This window comes from Dipteris shenzhenensis, chromosome 17 (genome assembly GCF_047967505.1).
Source record: "Dipteris shenzhenensis isolate YYH24624 ecotype China chromosome 17, Dip_SZ_1.0, whole genome shotgun sequence".
Taxonomy (NCBI): Eukaryota; Viridiplantae; Streptophyta; class Polypodiopsida; order Gleicheniales; family Dipteridaceae; genus Dipteris; species Dipteris shenzhenensis.
The window spans coordinates 47,030,639-47,054,040 of NC_141612.1; the positions used below are offsets into that span (position 1 = coordinate 47,030,639).

The 23,402-nt window shown below is 44.2% G+C and overlaps 1 protein-coding gene across 1 annotated transcript in view; it reads left to right on the forward strand.

Moving 5' to 3' along the window:
* Positions 1-3,940: 3,940 nt before the first annotated feature.
* Positions 3,941-23,402, forward strand: part of LOC147892196 (putative sugar phosphate/phosphate translocator At3g14410) — a 38,794-nt gene continuing 19,332 nt past the window's right edge. Inside the window, exon 1 of the mRNA XM_087388235.1 lies at positions 3,941-4,158. Coding sequence (XP_087244361.1) covers positions 4,075-4,158 — 84 coding nt within the window. The 5' untranslated portion in view covers positions 3,941-4,074. The remainder of the gene's footprint in view (positions 4,159-23,402) is intronic.

The window sequence follows — 23,402 nt, forward strand, 5'->3', positions numbered from 1 at the left end:
GGAGGGCTAAATTCAAAGCTTGTATGAGAAAGTTATGGTAATTTTCAGGCAACTTTATTGAACTTAAAATTGTAAATATTAGCCCGGGCAACTTGGCGAAGGCTCTAGATTCACCATTGGGCTAATATTCGCCCCCACTTTTTCCTTGATAATTTCATGTTAATGTGAGTGCTATTCCTTGCATTTCAAAAGCTCATTTCTCATTATTCCCTTGTATGCTCCTAGTATTTAGGGAGAAGTTTGGTATTCCCTTTAGTAGTAAGAAATCGACACAAGTTAGGCGCACTGATTGAGACCACATTCTCACAACCAACCATAGATGATGGCGAGCCTGCATTTCTAGATTTTCACTTGGCCATCCAAAGTTAGAGCTCTTGCTCTAGAAAATAATAGAGGTGTTCTGATGTAGTCCCTTCATTTTATGGCATGCTTTAATGGCCTTATCTCGGGGGACCTAAAAACGTTTGGAATGACTTTTTTGATATGCGATACAGTTAGACCTCACAAAATATGTAAGAAAACCCATTCCTACATTTAAAGTCCCACCAGGGCCCTTGACCTTAAGATGCTCTCTCCCTTTGTGACCATCACCATGCCCCCCCCAATCGAAGTAGCAAAACTTCTCTAAGAGAGTACTTAGAGGCCGTCCCCATAGCCTAGATTTACCACCATTACAAGCAGGTTTGTCAACTAGGGGATGGTACCCATAGCTCCAAGCTTTGTAGCCTTGAAGATGCAATGCCCTTCATCGAGGAGGGTCTAGGGGTGAGGAGGGGTACGCCATTCAAAGATGCTAGCTGATGTGGCTTTGTTTGATGAGCAGAGCAGAGCTGACCAAGCAGGACTGTGTGAGATAAGAGTTGGTGGAGCAAGGCTACGAGAGATCAGAGATGATGAGCAACATTATGAGAGATTAGAGTTGATGACCAGGGATGGCTTGCGAAACTATGAGGATGACACCTGCAGAGCTGGCGAGCAGGGCCTACAAATTGTAGCTTGCAAACTATGGGGATAGCACGTGCTAGGCTCCCCCTATGACAACTTCCCTCCAATGCATCGCCGCTCTTGAGCCTGTGGCAAAAGCCTCTGGAGCATATCAAAGGAGTGTCACATTCTCCTAGTAACGTATTTAAATGGATCACCCTCATTGTGCAACATTCTCTCGAGACTCGAGTCTCGAGCAACAAAATAGCGCTTGCCCCTCCCGCCACCCCCCCTCCATCAAACATGCCTCCCCATTATTGAACATTCTCTTGAGTTGCTCACCATGCCACACCTCCTTCGCACCTATGCTTGCCTCCTCCTCTACATTCTCCTCTCTAGCGGCCAGATCTTCTTGAATAAGGTCAGCTTCCTTTTCCCCTTCTTGCTTCACAAAATGATAGGGAACTAGGTTCTCAATGTAGTTTAGCTTCAATTAATGCATGAGTAACCAATGGTAGTGCATTGAATGTGGTGCTCTTTAAGGGTCGTGCTTCTCTTACATTTTTTCCAGGCTACTAACCCCTCCCCCCTCCACCTCATCCTTTTCTCTTGTGAATCAAAAGTACCACATGATGCAACAATGCTTTAAGAGCACAATTTTCAGGGTAAAAAATAGAAGGGGAACATAGTTATGGAAGTCTAGGTCATTGGGCAAATCTTTAAGGAAAATAGCTATGAAGTGTATGTCATTGGTCAAAACTTTCCCTAATATAGAGTTACAAATATTAGCCCATGCTACCATTTTCAAGGTTTCAATGGGTTTACATATACTAGAACAACATATACAGAAGCTCAAATTTGAAAAATCTAACCTTATAAGAGTACTTGGAGGGCTAAATTCCGAGCTTGTACGAGAAAGTTATAGTAATTTTTGGGCAACTTTATGAAACTTAAAATTGTAAATATTAGACCAAGCAACTTGGAGAAGGATCTAGATCACCATTGGGCTAATATTCACCCCTACATTTTTCTTGATAATTTCACGTTAATGCGATGGCTATTCCTTGCATTTCAAAAGCTCGTTTTTTATTTTTCCCTAGTATCCACATGGTATTTAAGCAGATGTTTCGTACTCCCTTTAGCATCAAGAAATCGACACAAGAGAGGTGCACTAATTGAGACCACATTCTCACAACCAACCATAGATGGTAGCGAACGTGCTTTTCACTTGGCCATCCATAGTTAGAGCTCTTGCTCCACAAAATGATAGGAGTGTTCTAATGTAGTCCCCTCATTTCATGGCATGCTTTAATGGCCTTATCTCCTAGGACCTAAAAACGTTTGGAATCGACTTTTTTGATATGCTGCCAGTGAGACCTCACGAAATATGTAAGAAAACCCATTCCTATGTTTAAAGTCCCACCAAGGCTCTTGACCTTGAGATGCTCTCTCCCTTTGCCACGACGTCCCCCCCCCCCCCCCCACCCACCCACCCCTCCCCTCTGCCCCCCCTAGACACACACCCACGCACATACACGGCCAACTATGAGAGGCATGTCGCTCAGGTTTCTTTCCTTGAAGGGAATATAACACGAGTAGTAGGTTTCTTTTCTTGAAGTTAATCAAACACGATTAGTAGGTTTCCTTCTTTAAGAGGAATCAAACATGGGCAGCAGCTCAAATGGACGAGCACCCAAACCGCTTGAGCAACTACTCATGCAATCCGTTGGCGTTTCTTGCGTGTGGCCATCTCTTGTTATGTCGTAAATGCCTCCCAAAAATCAAGGGAAAAGCTCATCCTAAGGTTGGGTTCACACGTCGACCATCCTCCAAAACGTGGTGTGAAGGGTTGCGTCTTAGTTCGCCCATAGAAGAACGTGCTCGGGCACGGACACAAAAGATTTGTGTCAGCCCACTCCATGGCTAACTCCTCCAACTGCTAGCGTGATTGGCCCATTCCATCTCCTCCAACCGCTACACTAGTCACACGTTGGTGGCACAAATTAGCAGCCCAATGACCGCTAGGTTTGGTGGTGTGGCCATCCTCCAATTTCAGTTGTTCCTCCATAAGCAGGCATGATAAAGCAGATGTGATGCCCTTTGACCCACTCACAAATACACTGATCTCTTAGGTATCCATTTCAGAGATATACACTTATTCTTACAGGGTGCTTTCAGGACAACATTCAATTAGCACTCAATCGAAGCGGTAAAACTTCTCCAAGAGAATACTTAAAGGCCATCCCCATAGCCTAGATAGACCACCATTGTAGGTGGGTCTGTCATAGCTAGGGGATGGTACCCATAGCTCCAAGCTGTGTAGCCTTTGAAGGTGCAATGCCCTTCACCAAGGAGAGTCTAGGGGGTGAGGAGGGCTATCCTGTTCGAAGATGTTAGCTGATGTGGCTTTGTTTGATGAGCAGATCAGAGCTGTGAGGAGGGCTACGAGTGATGAGAGTTGATGAGTAGGACTGTGAGAGATCGGAGTTGATGAGCCCCAGGGCTGGCTTGCGAAACTATGGGGTCCATAAACTGTAGCTTGCGAAACAATGGGGATCACACCCGCTACTACCGGAGGCTCCCTCTCACAGCCTCCCTCCGAAGGTGCATGCATCTCCGCTCTCCGGAGAGGCCTTAGGCCTGCTGTCTTTGGAGCATATGAAAGGAGTTCACATTCTCTTGGTAACGTATTTAGAGGGCGTTCCCGCGACGACGGGTAGTTCAAGGTTTGAGAAGTTTTAGCGTGTGAAATAGGAAGCAGCATGAGCACCCAAAATCGTGAAGCTACAATCTCGTGAAAATGAAAGTGAAATGGAGATTGTGGTTGGTTGCAACTTTGAGCGAATTTTACGCGTATTCTCTTCCATTTTCGAGGGGTTAATGGGTGCTCCTCAAAGGATTGTAGTAGAAGAGGGGAATTACAAATGAAGTTGATGGATGTTTTGGGGAGGAAGGATTCGGGAGGATGGGAATGAGCTCTTAAATGGCAAAATTCTCTTCATCGTGCAACATTCTCTCGAGACTTGGAGTGTTGAAACTTGAGCAACAACAACAACAACAACAACAACAAAACAGGCCTTGCTCCAAAAAAAAGGAAATGAAACATTTCTCCCCCTCATCCTTCAACAACGTTCACTTGACTTGCTCACCATGCCTCTGCCTCGCCTCCTCCTCACCTACGCTTACCTCCTCCTCTACATTCTCCTCTCTAGCGCCCAGATCTTCTTCAATAAGGTCACCTTCCCCTTCCCCTTTGCTCTGTTTCTGCTTCCTGTATCATTTCTTGCTTTGTTTTCTGCCTTTGCTCTCCTTACATCAGCCTTTTCAGCTTCCCTTTCCTTCTTTACGAGTTCTTACACAACACATGCAGCTGCGATTTCAAACGCTTGGCCCTCTCTTTTCTTAGCAAAAGAACCTGCATTTCATCTTTCGGCCGTTTTTATGGATTGTTTCCGGGAGTACAATAATTCTCCGTTTTGCAATGATTGACGATCAGTTTCCTGAAGTACAATCTGTGATTCGCAGAGCACAGTGTCCTCAATGGTGGAGTGATTGAAAAGTACAGTTTCTGCTAGCCTTTGTGGATCAAGCTCGCGGAAGTGAAATATGTGATTCACCAGTTTTCAGGATAAGACAAAGTCTAATGAACCTAATGATAAGTGATATCCTGGATCGCTTAAATGAGGGAATACGTCCTCTATACTTCACCTTTCTCCATTCTGAGTTATGCTCCTGCCACTTTTTCATCATCCGATTGTGATTCTGGTGTCTACATAAGAGGAATGGAGGTGCTCTTGCCTGACTCGCAACACTCCCAATATGATAACATCTTCAATAACGTGAAAACAGTGCTACATGTGTTCAAACTGCAAGCTGTTTCACTAGGTTGAGTCTCACAAGGAAGGGTAGGTGGGTCTCTCGTAACCAACCACTCTATAGTTGTTGGTGGTAGCTGTGTAACAGACATGCAAGCTAAGTTCTTCTTTCACAAGCTTGTCCGTGCTGCTTTTTCACTAGGTTGAGTCTCACAAGGAAGGGTAGGTGGGTCTCTCGTAACCAACCACTCTATAGTTGTTGGTGGTAGCTGTGTAACAGACATGCAAGCTAAGTTCTTCTTTCACAAACTTGTCCGTGCTGACTGACTGACTGCAGAAGCGTAAAGACTAACTGAGAACATACACGCGAGTGATGGCGCTATGACTCAATTCTGGGTGCAACTGACCCTTTCTAAAGGTGGAACTGCCTGAACATGGGAGCACCGGGGCAAGGCAGTGTATATGTAACCCCGCCCGCCCATCAATATATTTATCTGGGCGGGCGTGGCTTTGATGTGTAACCAGCCTCAGGATCGTTACGATGATGCAAACAGGAAAGAGTACGGCTCAAATGTTAACAAATTTAGAGAAGGCCTGCTTTCAGGGGGTGGATTGGAGAGTGGCTCAACTCCCTTCTGATGCCTACTGCTTTGCTGATGGAGATGAGCACTGAAGAATTGGGAAAGCCCCTTTAATAGGTCTATTTCACTCTCCTTGTGCTGCTGGCCGACTTAGTCTATAGGGCCGACCCCCGCCTGGCTTACGTGAAATCTGGAGAGCTGACTCTTGCCCTGGCAGACCAGAGCTGCTGTATCTGACGTGGCATGTGGTAGCTGTAAGGCCGTGTTGCTGGGACTGCGCAACGTATCTTCCATATGGTGGTCAAATCTGCATTTCTTAATGACTATTTGGAAGAGGATGAACAGTGCAATTGATATCTTGCCTTAAGCTAGTGTCACGGATGTGCATGCCAACACATACAGAAGGTACATGAAGAGTGGAACTATGGTTGTTTCAATACATGTCGTGGGGGGCGCTGCCATATCGGCTATCTTTTTAAGCTGAGATACTAGTCTCACAAGAGTTGTAGCTTGAACAAAGAGAATGTGGACTAGTTAGACTTCTAGCCTTGGCACGGCTGAGTCTGCCCTTCAGCTCTGGAGTGCTGACAGAAACTTAGTACGAAGATCCCCACTGCCATATCGGCTATCTTTTTAAGCTGAGATACTATTTGTGTGTGACAGCATCTGTTTACTACGGTTTGCACCAAAGGCTGGGTGCTGATGATGTCAATGGGGATGTCATAGTAGTTAGTCCCTGCTGCTATGTGTGATGGAGTTTATGGTTTTCAACCCTTGTGAGTACCACGAGATTGAAACTGCACTATTTGTTGTGTTTTTAGAAGATGAGTTTGGACATGTTCCCGAATTCACCTAGATATATTGTTTCAACATATGACTATTTTGTTAGAGGAAATTTTGAGCATGGATTGGAAGTGGTACACTTATCTTCAAGACATGATGCACCGGTCAGCTTCATTTGCATTTCTGATTTCAGCTTGTTCAAATGAGGAATAATGGGGCCAAGATGGAGTAGTTTTAAACCTTGTGGGTGATTGTCATGAGGTTCAAGCTGCCCGATGTGTGTGTTTTAACAATGCAGCAGTGATAGTTATTTTCCAGAATCAGTTATTCTCGATGTTCTTGGGAGAGGGAGAATCTGTCACTTGCGGCGGTGGGCCAGAAGGTTGATAGCGATCACCTTACCATGCTGTTTCTCAGCAAGCTTCCACATAGCTTCAATGGGCTGGTGACAACCCCGATGACTCAAGAAAGGTCAAGGCCTCTCACATTTGAGGAGGTCTGTCCTTTGTTGCTCCAGGAAGAAGCCAGATCGAAGTTGCAGGATCTAGATGGGGGCGAGAAGGCATTTACCAAACCTTGTAAAGATAAGCCAAGCAAGAATGATTCTTAAGGGGACGGCAGCACTTCTGACATTGACAAAGAAAAGGGAAAATGCTATTTCTGTGATCAGCTTGGACATCTTGTGTCGGAGCGTCAGAAGAAGAGTGTGGATCAGCAGAAAGGTTAGGAGCCAAAGAAGAAAGGCCAGACAACAAATCTGCTAAGAGTTGAGTTGTTCTTGGTGGTTATACACGGACCCCAAGATTGGAGTCATTGGTACAGCGATGACTGTACAGATGTCCAACATAGAGCAGATTGGCCAAAGGTTCCAGATCCTTTTGAAGCTGATGAACCTCACATGTTGCTTAGACTTCTAGCCTTGGCATGGCTTAGTCTGCCTTTCAGCTCTGGAGTGCTGACAGAAACTCGGACCTTCGTATAAATTGATCCTCAGCATATGTGGCTATGTATGTGTGACACATATGTTTATACTATGGTCTGCACCCAAGGCTGGGCGCTGAGTGATGTCGGTGGGGATGTCATAGTAGTTAGTCCCTGGTAAGTGATGGAGTTTATGGTTTTCAACCTTGTGAGTACCATGAGATTGAAACTGCACTATTTGTTGTGTTTTTAGAAGATGAGTTTGGATATGTTCCTGACTTCACCTAGATATATTGTTTCAACATATGACTCTTTTGTTGGAGGAAATTTCAAGCATGGATTGGAAGTGGTACACTTATCGTTTCAGCTTGTTCAAATGAGGAATAATGGCACCAAGATTGTTTTAATAATGCAGCATGGATAGTTATTCTTGATGGCCTTGGGAGAGGGAGAATCTGTCACTTTGGCGGTGGGCCAGAATGTTGATAGCGATCACCTTACCATGCTTTTTGTAGCAAGCTTCCACACAGCGTTAATTGGCTGGTGACAACCTGGATGACTCGAGGTCAAGGCCTCTCACATTTGAGGAGTTCTGTCCTTTGTTGCTCCAGGAAGAAGCCAGGTTAATGTTTCAGGATGTAGATGGTGGAGAGAAGGCATTTACCGCTTCAGGGAAGGGTAAAGGCAAACCTTGTAAGGATAAGCAAAACTAGAAGGATTCTTCAGGGAACCGCAGCTCTTCTGACATTGACAACAGGGAAAAGAGAAAATGCTATTACTGTGATCACCTTGGACATCTTGTGTGGCCATGTCAGACGAAGAGTGCGGATCAGCAGAAAGGGGAGGAGCCAAAGAGGCAAGACTCTGAGTCAGAGACAACAAATCTGGTAAGAGTTGTGTTGTTCTTGGTGATTATACACGGACCCCAAGATTGGAGTCACTGATTCATCGATGACTGTACACATGTCCAACATAGAGCAGATTGGTGAGAGGTTCCAGATCCTTTTGTGAAGCTGATGAACCTCACATGTTGCTTAGATCTTGCTGATCTTATGCCACAATAATAGTGGAAGCCCATGGCTTGATTGAGGTGAGGTGGGAAAGCAGAGGGCTCAACGACAGCACTTGGGCTTTGAGGGATCGGGTCTAGGTTTATCCCTAGGCCTAGGCATTAATGTAGAGGTGCAGAGGGAAGCCCATGAGAGGTGTAACCAAACCTTAAGATACTTCAAAATACTTAGCAATAAAATCACTGCTATTATGATACTTTAGAGCATTTTGCAACACACAAAACAGCTTCTGGAAGAAATTGCAATATGGCTCTACTCCTTGGAATAGCTTGTAGAGGATCTTGGGCACCCTTAGACCAAATCGCAGCAGTGCTAGGCTCCTTGGAATCAATTTGCAGCAGGTCTAGGTGCTTTGGAGTCAATTTGCAGCATCTCTGGGCACCAGGTAGGGCTGGAAACCCTAATTGCAGCAAGTAGATCTTCTAGAAGGGCTGGGAATTGGATCGCTGCAGTTCTTTTTTACCAATGCAAAGCAAAAGTAGTAAAACTTATTCTAGTGAACCAAAGTCAGCTTTCTTGGACCATAGTCAATCTGATAAATGCTCTTCTTTATTTCTTGGGAGAAATACCAATTGGTGACATCCCCTCGGCTTCTAATCAGTTGTCCTCAACTAAAAAGCTTCTTGATACAGTTGTAAAACTTGGGGATACCTCCTCTCTTGGCATCAAATGCCTAATAGTTCTGGTACTGGGCAAGATACCCGTAGATAAACTTGCCTCCGGGTGCTTTCCTTCTTTGTGCGGTACACAGTCTGTTCTTGTTGGAGGGTCTCCTCCATCTCTTCCTCTAAAGTGGATCTTGGAATCTGGTAACTTCTGATCATTGACTTAGATCAATCATGTGGCATTCTCTGCTCCTTTTGGCCGACTAGCCCTCCAGGGCACTAGGCAGCCACACACCCCTCTTTCTGCATCTAAAACACTTGCTTTCTGCGTGGAGATTCTTGCTTTTCTTTGGCATTTCCTGCTCTTTAAGAACACTGGGCAGCCATAGGCCCTTCTTTTTCTTGGTGTTTCCTGCTCTTTAAGAGCACTGGGCAGCCATGGGCCCTTCTTTTTCTTGGTGTTTCCTACTCTTTAAGAGCACTGGGCAGCCATAGGTCCTTTCTGATTCTGCATGGATTATTCCATCCATGCACTTTCCATGCCACTGCTATGCAATAATCCTCTTGCTATGATCAACCCACTTGAGTCCTTTCGATTTGGTGCCATATATCAATATTATTGTTCCAAATTCCTTGGAATGACCAAGCTCTTGACATCTTTGTTTCTAAGAAGCAACATAATGTCTGTAGATACACTCAGAGAAGTTTCCCATCCAGTATTTATAATGTCCTTCATTCTTGGCAAATCCATGCCCGTTTCACTTGGAGTTGACTGCTTCTTCTTTGACTTTCACAAGCCGGACTAGAGATAGTTCTGAAATGATTGCTTCTTCCAAGGGCTCTGTATTCCCCTCGGCTTCTTTGGCTGCAACTCTATCTTGAAATCTGAATAAAAAGGAAGCAATAAATCACATGGGCCATGGCCAAGATTTGGGCATATCACACTCATTGACTTCTCATTCATGAGAGGTGTCTTCCTGAAACAAATTCAAGAAAACAGTCAAATTTTCTCCTTGTATTGCCATACAAGGGTTAGATCTTCATAAGGTAGACTTTATCAACATAAAGGAGATACTTAGCCTTAATAAAACTGTTTCTTGGAATCTTTCCCTATCCTCTTTCTTTGAGAATTCTCTCAAATCGAATGATCTTCCAGAAGGGCTGGGAACTAGATTGCTGCAGCTGCACTCTTTCCGGGCACTTGTACACGTCAGAGAGTCGAAGATATGATGCTGGAATGAATTGCAACTCAGCAGGAGGAGTAGAAGTTGAATCGCAGCAATAGAAAGAGGGGTCTAGGAGAGAGAAAGAATACAAGACACCACACTAGGGCCCAAAAATAAGGGTTGGATCCCCCCGAAGGTCTTTATTGCAATAGAATAATCTTTGTACAACTGGCTCATGAAAGACCATAAGTTTGAGTAGAATCTTGAATGGATCTAGGAGGCCAGAGGCCTTTCTTTTATAGACTAAGCCTAGCAAAAAGCTAGGGCTTGCTTTCTTAAAGCTACTTTTACAAAAAGCCAAGCTTTTAGTCTTTTTCCTTCTAAATTTGGTGCTCTGGAGCTTTTAGGTGCCTTTTAATCTTGTGGGCCCTCCTTTTAATGAGGCGCCCACTTGTCTTTACTTTTTGAGCCTTGTGGGACCTGCTTTTTACACTTTTCTCCCCACTCTTGGGTCCTTTTGCACTCTCTTAGGTCCTACACATGGCACAAACGAATTCCAAGACTTTAACCCATTAAAGGATAGCGAAATGCATGCATTCCTAGTTCTTGGACTAATCCTAGTCCCTTGTGGGCGTCCCCACGGTTCTCTTTTACAATGCAAAGCAAAAGTAGTAAAACTTATTCTAGTGAACCAAAGTCAGCTTTCTTTGACCATAGTCAATCTGATAAATGTGTCACGATCTGTGACGTATTCCTTTCTCTTTCTAGACTTATGGATGGTTTAATGAATGGACACTTGTGGAAGGGTATGACCTTTCGACGGGACACTTGCCCTTTCGACGGGACACTTCCTAATGAGGCACAACCCTTCACAAGAGACATTCTAATGAAGAGACATTCCTATTGTAATGTACCCTCTCATCAAGGGTCACACCCTTCACAAGGGGTACACACCTCTTCATGCACATACCCTTTGGAGTACACACCTTTTCATGTGTGACTCTTCACTCTCTATATAAGAGAGGCCAAATTGTATGGATGACAATCACATCCACCCTACAGACATTCAAGCAATATCATTATTCCTTTGCTCTTTGCTATCTCAGTCTCTTTTCTGTTCCTTAGCACAGTTCTAAATATAGTAAATCTAGGATTTCTTACAGTGGTATCAGAGCAAAATTCGCTCCTGCCTGTAGGAAATGCCCCCCACCTTCTAGCGCTGATCTGATACATTTTTGCCGCTAGAAGGATATCCGTGCACATAGTGCATGGAAGAGATGGAGAGGATGAGCGTAAAATTTTCAAACGCCTAAAGTCATCCTGGCCTCTCCATCTCCCTCACATCACAAGTTGATGTGAATGGACACGACCAAAATCGTGTCCTTTAAGGTGCTTGGGCTGTCCCAAAACCAAGGGACGCGCCTTTTCCACCATGGGACACACCTTTTGGTGACGAGTCTCGACTCCTCACTCATGGGACATACCCCATCGTGGGCAAAGGGACATACCTATTCATGCAGGGTCACACCCCTTTTAACAATAGGGACATATCCCCTCATGAACAGGTGCACCTATTCCAAGGGTCACACCCCTTCGAATAGGCACACCTCCTAGGCCCAAGTACCTACAAAAAGGGTACCTAGAGGGGTAAAAAGGGACAAAAATTAAACCCATCCCCTACCCCTAGGTTTACCCTAACTACCCTAGGGTTAAATAAACCCCCAAATTAATTTGGGGCAAATAACCCTTTAGGCAGCCCAACGAATCGTCGCAGCATTCAGCCAAAAAAAAAAAAACTGCAACGTATGAATTTCTGATCAGCCAGCCTGCGCAATAGCCTACGTCAGCCGTACGGACGTCCGTACCTGCGCCATCACGACCAAAAACTGCGTCATCACGGCCGTACTCTCTTTGCAGCCAGCCGTACGCTGCGCAATCAGCCGTACTTCCCTGCCGTACATTTCGCGCAGGAAGTCCGTACGATTTTGGTGCTGACTGTCGTACAGGCCGTACAGCCTGCCGTACAGGCCGTACAGCCTGTCCCGTACACGCTGTACGGACAGCACATTCCTTCAGCCTGCGCTGCCAGCCAGCCCTTACCTCGCCATGTTCGCTGACAGTCCACTCCTTATTTGCAGCCCTGCATACCAGATTTCCTGACAGTCTGCTGCCCTCTCCTTGTTTCGCCATTTACACCCTGCCAATTCAGCACCAGTTGCCACATTTCTCGCAATGAAGACAGCCCGTTGACAGCCCGGACCAGACCAGCCTGGAGCACTCCTCGCAAAACACTGCAACATGGACCTCCGGACAACGATTTGCAGCCTTCTTCTACGCAATCACTTGGCAGATTAAAGTATTGCCAGTTGGAGTCTTTCCAATCTGCTTTTTCAGGATTCTTTTTAACAAATTACAGCAAATGAAAGAATCCACATTAAAGCATGGAAACCCCTGGTAATTCACCCGGCCATTCAAGGACACCTTAGGCACCTGCTACTACACAATATCGTGTTCAAATTGCACAGCCAGCCCATTTTGGAGCCTTTGCATCTTGGGTCTTCTGTGTCACGTGCCCTCCGAGTGACTTGGATCACATCCTCTACCTTCTGCGTGAGGCACCTCAATTACATTATTTCCTCAGCACAGTACAGGTTGTGTTCCATGAGACACGACGATATCCAGAACACGATATTCCTCAGGAGTTTGCTGTTCATTTCTGGAGAGAGTTTTACCCTTCACCTTCGGCATCCCCAGGGTACTCTCCACCTCCTTCAGCTCCTCGATATCCTCCTCTACAGGGTGTACCTTCTCCAAGTCAGTATTTACATCCTGAAGGCACTCCCTCCCTTGGATATCCTCCTCTTCCGACAGCAGCTCCTTACCCTTTTTTAGATCCGTGGACTCTGCTACCTACCCCTGTCTTATCACGAGCAGTAACACCTTTTTCAGAATCTCCAGTGTTACCTCCGACAGGACCTCCCTTACCAGATTTCCACGGGTGGTTCCATCCTGCCTCGCCTGCCCCCTCCAATATGAGCAACCTCAGGGAGCAGCCCGAATCCTCTTTCAGGGATGGTACAAACTAGAGCGCAAGTTCGCGCCTCTCTCACAGGGATTTCCGACATGTCGCACCGCTCGCGTGAAGCCTCTCCCGAGATTAAAGAATCAAGTCCCAAAAAGACCCCTGAAGGCAACACCCAAAGTGAATCTCTATTGCAACTTCAAATATCTCAGCTTCAGGACAGCATCTCCGACCTGGTTCAAAAAGTTCAACAACTCCAAGATTCTCGAAGTCCAGCACATACAGAGGACGACGTGACGCAACCCGACGACGATGCGGACTCTTTCCCCCCCGAGGTAGAAAATACTGAACTGCGTACTCTCTACCGATTACTTCAAGCTTCCAAAACAAAACGACTTGACGTCAAACTTCCGGAAGCCTACACTGGTCAATGTAATCGCCGAACTGTTGACCAATGGCTCGCCAAAATGCGCATGTATTTTGACACTGTTGACCTCACGGAAGGCAAAAAGATCGCCTTGGCAGCCTCCCTCCTGAAGGATACAGCATTTCTATGGTGGCAAAGACGCTTAAAGGACGGAAAAAGTGTGTTAACTTGGGAACGTTTTGAACACGTGCTCCGTAAGCAGTTTGTACCTGCCAATGCGGACTTCCAAGCACGATCAAAACTTCGACAGTTGGAGCAAACGGGTTCCCTGTCTTCTTATATCTCTCAGTTCACCACATTGGTGCTAGAGATTGATGGTTTAACTGAGGATGATCGCCTTCATGCTTTCATCTCAGGCCTACAACCCTCGTTACGCATTGATGTTCTTAAAGCCAATATCACCACCACAGATGGCGCTATTGCTTACGCGGAGCGCATTACCGATTTCCTCAACACAGGGAAGCAGAGTGCTAATCGCACACAGAACTCTCCTATGGTCAAAGGTGCTCGCCCTCAAGATAATACCAGGTTTCGCAAAAACTTCGGTAATCAAGGTCAGCGACAGTCTCAAGATCCCCAGAAGCTTCAGAAATCATTTGCTGGATTCCAATAGAAGCACTCCCCCAAGGATCGTGTTTCTTCTTCTTCACAAAGTCATTACCGACAACCCCAACATAAAGGTGCGGCCACTGACAAGAAGAACAACTCCAGCTCAAAAGGACTTTGTACCATCTGTACAGGCGACCATAGATGGTTCGATTGTCCCAAGCGACCAAAGCAAAATTCTAATATGGAACCTAGCACTTCCCCAAAAGAAGATGCTACCTCAGCACAAGACAAGAAAGGCAAAGCTGTTCGAATGGCGAATACCATCCACCTGAGCCTTGCCAGCAACCCCGAACCTTCCCTGGCCACTCAAGTACTTTGTGTTCAAGGATCGATTCGTGGAACAACGGTCACCATCCTCATCGACAGTGGCTGTTCTCATAATTTCCTAGCCAGTTCTGTGGTCGATAACTTCGATTGACCACCAGTCCTAGCCTCATGGACTATCAGATTGAACTCGCAAATGGAACAACTTTCTTGTGCAACACCAGGATTAAAAACTTGTCTTTTCGCATCCAACATTATACGGACAAGTTGAACTTTGACATTATGCCTCTTTCTCGGTACGATGTCATACTCGGACAACAATGGCTCTACGACTATGATCCATCAATCAGTTTTCGCAGCCATACTATCCAGTTTGTCCACCAGGGAAAACTTATTGAGCTAACTGGTTCTAGGGACTCTCCTTCAACCCCAGTTGCCTCTGTCCTACAAGTAAAGAAGTGGGTTCGTAAACGCCAAGCAAAGACTTCACTTCTGTTGGTTACGGCAGTCGAGGAGACACCAACAAAGGATCCTCCTGAATACCTCAACCAACCTTTTTTCCAGCCTTACCTGGATCTTTTTCCACAGGAATTGCCAAAGCAGTTACCACCTCGACGACCAGTGGATCACCCAATCGAACTTATTCCCGGCAGTAATCCACCGTCGAAACCTCCTTATCGGGTTTCTCACACTCAAAATGAAGAAATCCAAAGACAGGTCACCGAGCTACTCGACAAAGGTCACATTCGGCCCAGTCGCAGCCCTTTCGGATCTCCTGTATTACTTGTGGAAAAAAAGAACAAGTCTATGCGCCTCTGCATCGACTACCGAGCCCTCAACAAGCTCACTATCAAAAACAAGTATCCATTGCCTCGAATTGATGACCTTTTCGATCAACTTCTACATGCAACATACTTCTCCAAGATTGATCTTCGTTCAGGTTATCATCAAATTCGTATACGAGAAGGCGATGAGTACAAGACAGCTTTTCGAACAAAGTATGGACACTATGAATGTTTGGTCATGCCTTTTGGGTTAAACAATGCCCCGGCCACATTCATGACATTAATGAACGACATCTTCAGGCCTTTCCTCGATAAGTTCGTCATCGTTTACCTCGATGACATCCTCGTTTTCAGCAGATCCCTACATGAGCACAAACAACATCTTCATCAAGTTTTTGAAGTTCTCCGCGCAAATTCTCTCTACATCAACATTGAGAAGAGTGAGTTCTTCAAGACCCAACTTGAATATTTGGGACATGTTATTTCAGCTCAAGGTATCTCTGTGGATCCCAAGAAGGTCGAGGTAATCCGAAACTGGCCTACTCCTAAGAATGTTCATGATGTCCGCTCTTTTCTCGGATTGGCAAACTTCTACCATACAAAGGTATATCAGTTTTCCGAAATCGCAGCTCCTATGTCCGAATTATTGAAAAGCACAGCAATTTTTCAGTGGCTTCCCGAAACAGAGTATAGTTTCCAACAACTCAAGCAAGCACTCACTACCACACCAGTTATGGCTATTGCTGACCCAAACCTTCCATTTGAGGTCATGACCGACGCTTCCGACATCGCTACAGGAGCAGTCTTGATGCAAGAAGGCAGAGTTATTGCTTTTGACAGCCATAAACATTCTGATATCCAAACCCGATATCCGGTTTATGATAAGGAGTTTCTTGCTGTTGTACATGCTTATCGCTCTTGGAAACATTATCTCATGGGTGCCGACTCTGTGGTCAAGACAGACCATCACTCTCTCAAGTATATTTTTACTCAGCCAGTCATGAACGCTCGACAAGCACGCTGGGTTGAGTTTCTGGCCAACTTTCACATGACCATTGAGTACCTACCAGGACTACGCAATGTAGTTGCAGATGCTCTCAGCAGGTTACCTCTAGCATCAGCCATGGTAATCTCTACATTATCTGTGGATGTTCCGAACTCATTCAAAGGAAAGTATTTCAATGATAAAGACTTCGGCACCGCAGTACAGGTTCTTTCCAAAGATCAACCTTCGACTTCCGAACAAAAGATTTTCTCATCTTATTCTTATACGGACGACCTTCTGTATTATCAAGATCGCGTCTGTGTACCACATGACAAGGATGTTCGACGTCTTTTGTTAAAAGAGCATCATGTAGTTCCTTATGCTGCCCATCCAGGCATCAATAAGACTTATCGGTTACTCAGTGCAACATACTACCGGCCTCAGATGAAAAGAGATGTCATCAACATGGTTACATCTTGTTTATCATGTCAACAAATGAAAGCAAGTCGATGACTTCCAACAGGACTTCTTCAGCCTCTTCCAGTTCCAACTGAAAGGTGGGAAAGTATTTCCATGGATTTCATTACAACACTACCACGATCTTCCAGAGGTAATACTCAGATTATGGTAATTGTTGATCGCTTGTCCAAAATGGCACACTTTGTTGCTTGCAAAAGCAGTGCACAGGCCCCGGACATAGCCAAACTCTTTATACAACACATCTTCCGACACCATGGATTACCCAAGAATATCATCTCCGACAGAGATCCTAAGTTTACCAATCACTTCTGGATTTCACTGTTCGAATCTTTGGGTACTACTCTACTGTTCAGTTCAGCCTATCACCCAGAATCAGATGGACAGACTGAAAGAGTCAACCAAGTTCTGGAAGAAATGCTTCGACATTATGTTCAGTCACGCCTCGCAGCCTGGGAAGAGTATCTACCACTCCTTGAGTTTGCTTATAATAACTCTTTCCATAGTGCCATCAGCATGACTCCGTTCCAAGCAGCTTATGGACACACTCCGATTGTACCAACAAATTTTGTACTTCAACATCGAGTGGCCCTAGCTGATCAACTGGTTCAAGAAATGCAAGACATTCTACTGCAAGTCAGGGATCATATGCGAAAAGCGCAAGAGCGGTATCAACGGTCTGCCAACAAACATAGACGTCACCTGGAATTTAATACTGGTGACATGGTGCTATTATTTGTAGCCCCACATCGCTATAAGACGGTTAAGTCTGTGTTTCCTAAGTTGTGACCCAGATACTATGGACCTTTCCGGATCGTCAAGAAAAATTCACCTTTAAGTTATAAATTGGAATTACCACCATCATGGGGTAAAATCCATCCAACATTTCATATTTCTTGGCTAAAGACGTACATTCCAGGCGATGAAGCAGTTCCTCCTGCAGGTGATTATGTACCAGAAATCGAAGACGATTATGTTCTCCTTATTCCTGAGCGTATTCTGGACCATCGACAGCGAGAGACTCGACATCGACTTATCACAAAATTCCTTGTTCTTTGGCGAGATCTGGACGACTCCGACGCTACTTGGCAGTCCGATGAAGATTTACAGCAGTACCCTGATCTATTACAGTAGTATTTTCAGAATCTACCATGATATTTTCTACATCGGTTCATTATCTCCACCAGGGTCTTCTTTTGAGTGGGAGGGGATGTCACGATCTGTGACGTATTCCTTTCTCTTTCTAGACTTATGGATGGTTTAATGAATGGACACTTGTGGAAGGGTATGACCTTTCGACGGGACACTTGCCCTTTCGACGGGACACTTCCTAATGAGGCACAACCCTTCACAAGAGACATTCTAATGAAGAGACATTCCTATTGTAATGTACCCTCTCATCAAGGGTCACACCCTTCACAAGGGGTACACACCTCCTCATGCACATACCCTTTGGAGTACACACCTTTTCATGTGTGACTCTTCACTCTCTATATAAGAGAGGCCAAATTGTATGGATGACAATCACATCCACCCTACAGACATTCAAGCAATATCATTATTCCTTTGCTCTCTGCTATCTCAGTCTCTTTTCTGTTCCTTAGCACAGTTCTAAATATAGTAAATCTAGGATTTCTTACAAAATGCTCTTCTTTATTTCTTGGGAGAAATACCAATTGGTGACATCTCCTTGGCTTCTAATTAGTTGTCCTCAACTAAAAAGCTTGTTGATACAATTGTAAAACTTGGGGATACCTCCTCTCTTGGCATCAAATGCCTAATAGTTCTGGTACTTGGCAAGATACTTGGAGATAAACTTGGCAAGAACAAGATACTCTCAATCTCCTGGAGCATGCAGGCAAGGAGCGGAATGTAGCAAGACATAGCGGAAGCAAGAGGAGAGACTTGACGATGCGAGGTGATCTGCACAGGAAAAGCAAAGGTAGATTGAAAGAAAACATAGAGCCATGTCACTCAAAGTTCAAAGCTTTGGGAAAAAGCCACATCATCTTTTGAAGGGTCCCCCTCTCTCTTTTCTTTCCAAAGTTCCAAGGATTACCCCTCTCCTCCCCATTTCCAAAGATCTATCTCTCTCTAAAGTTCAATTTCCTAAACTAGCCTCGCTGAATTCAAAGGAAAGGATTGAGATGGGTTTGAGGAAATCCGGATTTAGCAGATTGGTGCGAGAAATAAAGATCACATGTGAAGCAAAAAGTGAGTCGACGTCAAATTCGAATTTCAAGACCTTGAACAAATAACAGGGAAGTGGGCATCACACTTTTCTCTCTTCGATAAAGCTTTTTGCTTTACTCTTTTTGAAAAATTCTCATTTTTAGAATGATGAGTCCAGAGAGAGAGAGAGAATGATTACTGAGAGCGAGGAAAGGGAAGGCTATAGTCGAAGAGGAAACATGTAAAGAAACTCACGAAGAAACTATGGATTTGGAGGATGTCGATTATGGGGATTATGGAATTCCGATTCCGTATCCGGAATTCACAAAACTAGAAAACCGAATGCAAAACATAGAAATACAGTTAGAGCCTATAAATCGCTCATTAAAAACTTTAATTGAAGTTATCTCTAAGTTATCTATTCTCAATCGGTAGCTCTTGTGGTAAAATTACCTACTCCTCTAAGTCAAATTGAGGTGACTACCTCTCGCTTTAGAGAAACCTCAAGTATTCTTAAGGACTTAAAAACCACCAATATTCAACGGGGAAGAAAAGGAAAGAAATAAGGATGTCATAAACACGTTCTTGCAAAAGTGGAAAGACTTCCATCGACTTATAAATACCCCTTCTGGAAATTAAGTCGTGGAACCAAGCACTTCCCTTGGAAACAAAGCATATAAATGGTAGAGTTGAAACTTTGAAACAAACTGGTTTTGTTCCTAGGTTCAATAAATTTTCCAATCTGAAAAGGAAGGAGCACTTTAAGACTTTAAATGATTAGGGAAAGATCATGTTGCTTGGAACTGCCCTAGAAACAAACAGGCGGGAGCTAAATCCCCGAATAAACCTCTACAAAAACAAGTACACATGGTGCAGATTTTATCGCTTAAAGTTACTCAAAAGTACACTATGGTAGAGGTTTATCATGAGGATAACACATACATGTGTTGCCTATTATCGGCAATGTGGGAGTTCACTTTTGGTCCTCATGATTTAATGAGAATGCATGGGAAAATTAAGGGACAATGTAAGAATTATGGTCGATGATATTGCCACGCACAATTTCTTAAACTATTCATTAGTTAAGAAATTGAAGTTTTCTGCCCATAAATGTTGTCTCTTTTGCAAAGGGCAATGATAAAAAGGTTTGGAACACCATGATTCATGGTGGCGAGGTGGACATTCAAGGCTAATATGATGCCTTGGATTTCCAAATCATGCATCTTTATAGAACAGATGTTGTTCTTGGTCGAGAAATGGTTCTATAGTCTTGGCATAGCTTGCAACAGAGTTATTTAAATAACTCCATTATTTTTGAAAATAATGGTAGAGTCTTCCTGATTCAAAACATAATGTATCCAACTCTTCCCTTATTGATGGAATTGAAATGACTTCTACACCAACAAGAATGCGAGTAATATCTCTATTAACTTACTTTTATTGTTGATTTTATATTTGTTGTGTTGAATTTAAAGATGCTTTTTTGTCTGATTGACCTGATGGTTTACCTCTCAAGAGAGATAGGTGTCCTACGAGATGAAAAATGGAAAAGTCCTATTAATTAGTTGTGGAGAAAGGAAGAGGGGCGAAAAGGAAAAGGGGAAGGCTATGATTAAATTAAGGTATAAAGAGGGGAGGGCATTAAAGAAGGAGGGATGTGAGATTGGAAAGGAGGGAGGGACCACGCATTAAAGATGAAAGGACATCTCAAAGGAGGAGGGGGATGAGGGGGCATTTATATTACTATTATATGAGAATGGGGTTTGCATATAATAGTTCCAAGCATTTAGGTAGGTTTTAGTCCATTCATGATATGTATGGATTTCGACCTAGAGCCCCAGTTGCAGTGGGACTGAAAAAGAGAATGTTCAAGCGGCCAAAGATTTTCTCGAGGATATGAATCAAATTCTTAAATAGCTAAAGATAGCATCAGAAGGGCTCAAGATAGAGCAATAAGTTATGCAAACCCTTACCGTAGAAGGTTGGAGTTTGAAGAAAATGAGAGAGTCTATCTCAGGTGCTTGGATCTTTAGAATCCCTAAAGACAAATAAATGTCCAAAGTTGTCTCGTAGGTATTGTGGGCCATTCAAAATACTTAAGAGAATCAGAGAACTAGCTTGCAAATTAGCCTTACCAAAGGAATCTAGAGTACATTAAGTTTTTTATGTGAGTAGGCTAAAAAGAAAATTAGGAGATGATGACAATCTCATTGGAAATGAAGTCCTAATTGAACTCATTGAGCCTGCTACTTTCTCACATGAACCATAAAGATTTTAGATAGACAAGAGAAAAGAACAAGACATGCGTGGGAAGATAGAGTTGAGGAGAGTTCAACCTAGGAATGCATAAGCAATCTCCAGAGGAGGCCAATGGCTTAGTTAGTAGGGCTTTGAGGGCTAGGGTCTAGGTTAATTCCTATGCCTACTAGGCATAAATGTAGAGGTGGAAAGGGAAGCTCATGGGAGGGCTTAAATGTTAAGATTCCTTGTGGACACATGGCACCATGAAAGGAAGCATTTGGCAAGTCAAGACTCTAGAAGAGAGAGATGCGTTTGAGAGCTATGAAGGAACTCTAGGCATGATTCACGATCACGATCACGGAAGAAGAAGCTCTCGAGAGTCTTATGGTTGGGAGAAAAGACATTTAAGAGCCCTCCAAGCTTCCTTTTCGTTACACTGAGACAAGGCTAAAGTGAACTAGGGGCTGACAGAATATGGAGCAGCTGAACACGTTGGAGAATGTCCATAGATTCGTAAGGAGACTGTTGTAATTGGTTCCTTAGGAATGTACCTTTGTGCTCCAAGGACAAGAGAGACACAATGACTGGCTTCACATGAGAGAGATGATCCTCCTTAGTTTTGTTGTAGACAAGAATATCGTGAAAGAATACCAAAGCAAACTTGTAGAGGTAAGGCTGCAAAATTTTGTTCATGAGGGCTTGGAAAGTTGCTGGCGCATTGGTGAGGCCAAATGCTCCCCATAAACTGATACAATCCTTTCAGTTCTGAATGCTGTCTTGGGCTCATCGTCCTTCCTCATCCTAATTTGATGATACCGAGATGTGAGGTCTATCTTGGTGAAGAACTTGGCTCCCTTCAATTCATCCAAGACATTTCAACCCTAGGTATAGGAAATCTGTTCCTTATGGTCATTTTGTTAAGGTCTCTGTAGTCAATACACATCCTGTAGGATCCATCTTTTTTCTTCACCAAAAGGACTGTAGGGGGCTTTGTTAACTTTTTTGGAACCTGGTTAAGTTTGATGGAGTGGTCAATGTCTCTTTGAGGTGGGAGATGATAGGGCAGATCAACAAACACATCTGCATATTGCCGAAACAGCTCATTCATCGCTTGGTCCTCAAACATGACTTTGTGTCTTCAGATTTGGAAAGATGGAGGGCATAGACTGCACGAACATTCTGATGTCTCTTGCCAACTTTCTAGAAGAAATGACAGTCAATTTAGGTGCTTCATAGCCCTTCAAAAGTATCTCCTTACCTTTATGAAAGAATCTCATATACATGTGATTGAAATCCCTGGTAGCCTCCCCAAGTATTCTCAGCCATTCGCAGCCTAGGCCAATGTCTATAGGCCCCACATCCAAAGCAACTAAGTTTCCTTCTGTTGACAGTTGTATTTGGATGGCCTGGCAATAGTACCTAGTGAGAGTATGCTCCCCATTAGCCACTTGTACTTGCAGGCCATGATCAATCTCTGTAGGATGCAACCTAATTGCTTGGACAGACTTGGAGTTTATGAAGTAGTGGGTGCTCCCACTATCCACCATGATATGACCAGGTCTGCGATTAATCGTCCCCTTTTATTCTGAGTGTTTGGGCACCTTGAGCTCCCATGCATGCCTCAAGAAAGATGCTGTACATATCAGATTGGGTGTCCTAAAACAGGTTATCATCATCAAAACAAGAATTCCCATCTGAATCTCTGCCAACATCCATGCAATCATCAACAATCGTCTATTGCTGGGATATCCTAGATTACTTAGTTTGACAATCACTATCTACAATGGTGTCACATGGAGTAAAGCCACCAGGGTCATATGGGAAAGAGGGTTCCCTCTTGGATCCATAAGTAGACGGAGTAGACTCCACATCAACCTAGTCATCCCCCTCACACTAATGAAGTTCAGGCTCTGTTGCAAGGTCCTCTGGAGTGGGATCATCCTCAATCTTTATGATCATGCTCAGTTTAGCTCCACGTCTAGCCTTGCACACACCTCTATGCTTTGGTGTCCATTTCCCCCCACAAAGATAGCATAGATTTTTCTTTTTTCTATCCTCCATGATGGAATGGGATAACTGTTTGACTACTTTATCATTCTTGTCCTTTGGGTCCTCCTTGGGGGCCTGTTGCTTCTTCAGCCTTGCAGGGCTTGAAGTTTCCGACCTGGCTTCCATAAACTGAGGGGTATCTCGGAATGGAAGTCACTATTGTAGAAGGTACCTCTTGTTTGGACACCATTGGAGGGCTGCCCTTGCTAACAGGTTTGCTGTCCATGTGTCCAATGCCCACACCCTTCTCCTTCAGATTGTACTTAGGCTCATAGAGCTCAGTCACTCTCATGGCCTCCCTTCGAGTGCTGGGATTTTGGGTTGACACATCAGCTGCTATACTTGGATGGAGTCCATGGATGAACCTGAGCAGCCTGCTCCTATCATCAATCCCATGGGCAAATAAAGATAGTTCCAGAACTTTTTGATATAGTTTCTGTACTGAACCCTATTGAGTTAGTTCATACTATTCACACACCAACTTATCTTTGGTAAGGGGAGATACA